The sequence below is a fragment of the Acanthisitta chloris genome, unplaced genomic scaffold (assembly GCF_000695815.1).
Source record: "Acanthisitta chloris isolate BGI_N310 unplaced genomic scaffold, ASM69581v1 scaffold23999, whole genome shotgun sequence".
NCBI classification, from domain to species: Eukaryota; Metazoa; Chordata; class Aves; order Passeriformes; family Acanthisittidae; genus Acanthisitta; species Acanthisitta chloris.
The window spans coordinates 49,951-54,716 of NW_008692379.1; the positions used below are offsets into that span (position 1 = coordinate 49,951).

At 45.9% G+C, this 4,766-nt stretch overlaps 1 protein-coding gene across 1 annotated transcript in view; it reads right to left on the reverse strand.

Annotated features, from left to right (window-relative positions):
• The window catches only part of PHF20 (PHD finger protein 20), a 48,154-nt gene extending 43,769 nt beyond the window's left edge, over nt 1-4,385 (reverse strand). The window contains exon 1 of the mRNA XM_009082661.1: nt 4,271-4,385. Coding sequence (XP_009080909.1) covers nt 4,271-4,353 — 83 coding nt within the window. The 5' untranslated portion in view covers nt 4,354-4,385. The remainder of the gene's footprint in view (nt 1-4,270) is intronic.
• Between the last annotated feature and the right edge of the window lie 381 nt (nt 4,386-4,766).

Here is a 4,766-nt window from a genome sequence, read left to right on the forward strand (position 1 = left end):
ACTGATAGTTTCAGCTTCCTCTTATCAAGAATAACACCTGGAGGACAATACACTCACTCCTCAGAGACCTCCATCAACAGGCAATCACCTTCCCAGAGTAACAGCCAAAGCCCAGCAGCCACACTACACCTAATCTAAGTTTCAGATTCTTAAAGTTCATCCCAGGACACTGCAGATGAAATTTTTCAAATATAAATGTCTCAGTATATTAGAATTAGAGGAATCTGAGACAGATCAAATTCAAATGTTTCTGATCAGGAAGACCTTATACACTCTATATTTCTTTAATTGCATTGGTAATTTGTAATTTCAGGAAGTTTCAGAACCACAGCACATTTCACTACCCCATCTGAAGACACCACCCCAAGTACTGATGTATTCCCCTTCACAAGGGCAATGCCAGGTGAAAATTTCAACAGCACCACACAATGACAGGGCAACCTTCCCTCCTCTCACAGCACTGAACAAAGCACAGCGTATCAGGAGGCACAAGTGCTCACAGATCTGTACAGAAGGGGAGTCAGAGCATGTGCTCCAGAAGCCTGTGAACATGCCAAGGGGTAGAGGTTATTTAGAAGAAATTCAGATTTGTTTCTCAAAGAAACATACTATGGGAGGATACTCAAAGTGAGAGGCCAACAGCTGAAGCCTGGCTAAGGCTAAGAGAGAGTACAAACACAATGTGCCCAGGGTGGCCCAACACATCCTCCCCTAAACTACAAAGGAAGCATTCAGCTGACTCCATGGGTATTCAAGACAGCCAACTGATCCCACTAAGAAATCCCCAACTGGTACTGATTTGAATATCTGAAACACTGTGAAAAACAAGCTGAAATCAGAAACAACTCCTAGAAATATACTGGGAGGGTAAAACAAGCAGTTTTCCAGCTCAATTTGAAAGGAATGATGAGCTCATACTTTTCAAGGCCTTATGAACTGGCTGAACAGTAAGGAAAAACCTCAGATTCCCAAACTCTGGCATCAGTTTTGTAAGAACCCAACTGACAATCAAAAACTCCAAGAGTATAACTCTCAGCAGAGCATAGCTAGCAAAGCCTCGCAACTTGAGACTACAGTTGTCAGAGTGCAGCACACACGTTAATGAGGTCCCTCCCAGCTGTCTCTTCTGGAGGCTGAACAGCCCCAACTCCCTCAGCCTTTCCACCTGAGTGAGGTGCTCCAGTCCCTTCAGCATCTTCACTGGACCTGCTCCAGGAGCTCCATGTCCCTCTGGTACCGAGACGCCCCAGAACTGGACACAACACTCCAGGTGTGGCCTCACCAAGGCTGAGCATAGGGACAGAACCATCTGCTTGACCTGCTGGCAGTGCTCTTCCCAATGCATCCCAGGATTCCACTGGCCTTCTTGGCCCCAAGGGCACACTGTTGGCTCATGGACAGCCTGTTGCCCACCAGGACCCCCAAGTCCTTCTCTGCAGAGCTGCTCTCCAGCAGGTCAGTGCCCAACCAGTGCTCAGGGTTATTCCTCCCCAGGTGCAGGACCTGCACTTGCCCTTGCTGAATTTCGGGTGGTTCTGCTCTGCCCATCTCTCCAATCTGCCAAGGTCTCTCTGAAGAGCAGCACAGCCCTCTGAGATATCAGCCAGCCCTCCCAGTTCCAGATCATCAAGAACTTGCTGAGAAGGCAACTCTGTCCCCTCGTCCAAGTCACTGATGTGTAAGCTGAACAATACTAGTCCCAGTATAGAACCCTGGGGGACACCACCAGTAACAGCCTCCAACTTGACTCTGTGCCACTCTGTTCAGTGCAGTCATCCTCTTTTCAAGAGAGGATGAAGCTAGTCAGCACTGAAGAGTTTAAATGATCCCGTGCAAAAGGTTTCAGGAAGTCAATTCAGCCAGGACAGTGTGTGCAAGTCCATCAACACAGCAACCCCTCTGGGATGTCTCCATTCAGCACTGCACTACAGGAGCAGTCCCACTCCTTCACCCTCTGAACTCCAGCACTGCATACCAAGAGGCCTTCCAGCACACACACACTGCCATGTGGCCAGAGCTCTCTCCCTTCAGTGCCCCGAGGTCAGACACTGTCACGAGTCTCTCACAACCCAAGCCCTAAGAACTAAGCCCAGCACTGAAAGTACTCACTGTACTCCCCAGAGTTCAAGCACAGGAGGTGACAGATAACTGCACCAGGAACTGAAATGCACTTCCAATATGTTACAATTCCACATACGACAAAGCAACCTCCAACATGAGCTCCAAAGATGCAAAATTCTCTTTGCACTTGGGCAAGAAGCAGACTCCACTCTGCTGGCGTGTGCATCACATCCAAACACCTTGCAACTACTCAACTAGCAATTCAGGCCACAAACCACCTCTGTGACAGGGAGGGACATGAGACACTGAAAAAATACCTTCCAAAGCACCACTGCCACCTGAGCAGCAGTAGTGGCCCACAAATTGACTGATGGGTTTGGTACTGAGTGCAGAATTCCAAGGCAGCCATCTGACCAAACAGGAGACTTCTGCCTATGCTTTCGTCCAAAAATAGCAACACTGGGAAAAGCAAATGCAGCAAACAGAAAGGTCTGTCCCCATACATGAGTGCACTGTGACCACATCATGGAGTGGTCCTGGTCACACAGGGGCAGGTGAAAGCAGCAAGGGAAAAAGCACTCTGCTGTCCTCTACAAACCCACACCCGAGGAGCTGTGCCAGCCTGCCACCACTGATACTTTGCTGAGAGAAAACAAGCCCCCAGCTCTTACAGATTTTAGTTCACAGGCCCTGGAAACAGAAATACATGCATGACCTGGGAAACATGCACGATCCAGGTCTCAAAGCTTTGCAAGCAAACAGAAACATCAGAACTGGAGAGTTCAGAATCAAGCTGTGAGATCAGAGTTGCAAAGCACTGTGCATAGGACAGGTCATTTAAGACCAAGTGTTTGCAAAAGCCACAGAACATGGCTTGGTTTTGGACACACAGCATACCCAAAATTCACATTTAAGCCAACGGATACATGGAAAATATAGCAGGTTGTTGGGATTCGCCCCCAGGTTTTCCCATGCAAGAGCCCATACTCAGACACTGCTGCTGATAACAGTCATGGACACGAGTTACTAGTCCTAGTCAAGAACCAGCTATACCAAACTGCATATTTAATAAGCCTACATGGCAGACAGGCTAAAAAAATCATTTAACTAAGCCTGACTATTTGTTTTTGTTGTACAAAGCTCAAGACAGATTCAGATCAAGGCCTACCTACACAACTCTTGGTAACAGAGCTAAACCAAAATAACATGTAAACACGATTTAATGTTCATACTTCATATTCTTTCTGGGAAGAGCTATATTTACTCATTTTCACAATTCCTTGTGCCTGGAAAGTAGAGAAACAATCTGAATGCAACTAAGACGTTTTGGAACGAATCCCCAGTGCTCCACCCTTCTGGGATGGCCAGATGGTTTTCAACACTGACTTTGCACACCTAACCTGTTGATGGGTTCCAGAGCCCATAGCACAATCATAAATTACACTTAATCCAGATGGATTCCTACACAGGAGTCAACTACAGCTGATTTCAGGAAAGAGAAGATAACTACAGGAGCTAACAAAACCAAATTCATTCTTGTATTTCTGAAGTCTTGGACTCAGTAATTTCATTGTATGCCACATTCACTGAGCATTATTAAATGCTAAGTTTTGAGCTGACTTCCTGAAATGAACAGTTAGAACGTTCAAAGTTAGCCCAAGTAACTTTCAGGCCCTTTTGGCCCTTCCTACTGCAGTGATTAGTCAAGCAAAGTGTTCACTCTCCAGCTGAGGCTGCACAACAGGCTCCAGAGCAGACTTGTGTGGAATGTGTTTCCCCATGCAGATCTTTAATTCTAAAGCCAATCACCCTCAAATGAGCACAAACAAATTCAATCAGACTTTAAAGCCTATGAACTCACAACAGCACTGGGAGAAGCAGCAGTGAGGAGCTACATTGGGTATTCTGTCCTGCAATGAATCAATTCCTCCATATCTGCTCTGCAATCTATGTGCAGCACAGAGCTCCAAGGGTGAATTCAGGAGCAGGAGAGTCTGAAGTGCCCCTGGAATCAGGAGCAGTGCTATTCCCACACACAGCACCAGTGCACTTCCCAACACATCAGCATCTATCGCCCATTCCAACCACTGGGATAGAAACTTATTCACTACTTTCCTATAAACCAATGACTAGGACTCTAAATATTGTACCAACACACAACGTTTAAGATATTATAGTTAATATAATATGAATGGTTTTAAAAAAATACCAGTTTTTTAATCTGTCACGGGCTTCCAACTGGGCTCCCACCTCAAAGTTGATCCCTCTTCTATTCGGAGGATGTTTTGTCATTTTGTAATAGCAACACTGCTGATTCTATTCCCCTGAAAAATGCAATTAAATAGCAATCACTAATCATGACATAAACAAAATAAGCTTATGCACTATAATCCCCAGAAGCTGGATGTTAAGGGCCCTGTGTGTTTCTGGTTTGCAGAAAGCAATGGGGGCAATGATCTCTTAAAGGAGGGAGTGGCAGAAGCATTCCAGAAACGTGTTCCCGACGACAGCTATGAAGACTGAAGCTGAACCTCTGTTCACTGGTCCAAGTTCCAGGCCAATTAAGAACCATGCAACCCAATGTTTATCCACAACTGAGATGGAAGTTTCGTAATACTCTCTCCCCCCTCCCGGTTCTGATGAAAAAAAGGAATCCAGTAAACAGGAAGTGGCAAAAACAAACACAATGACAATCTTTCAACAGC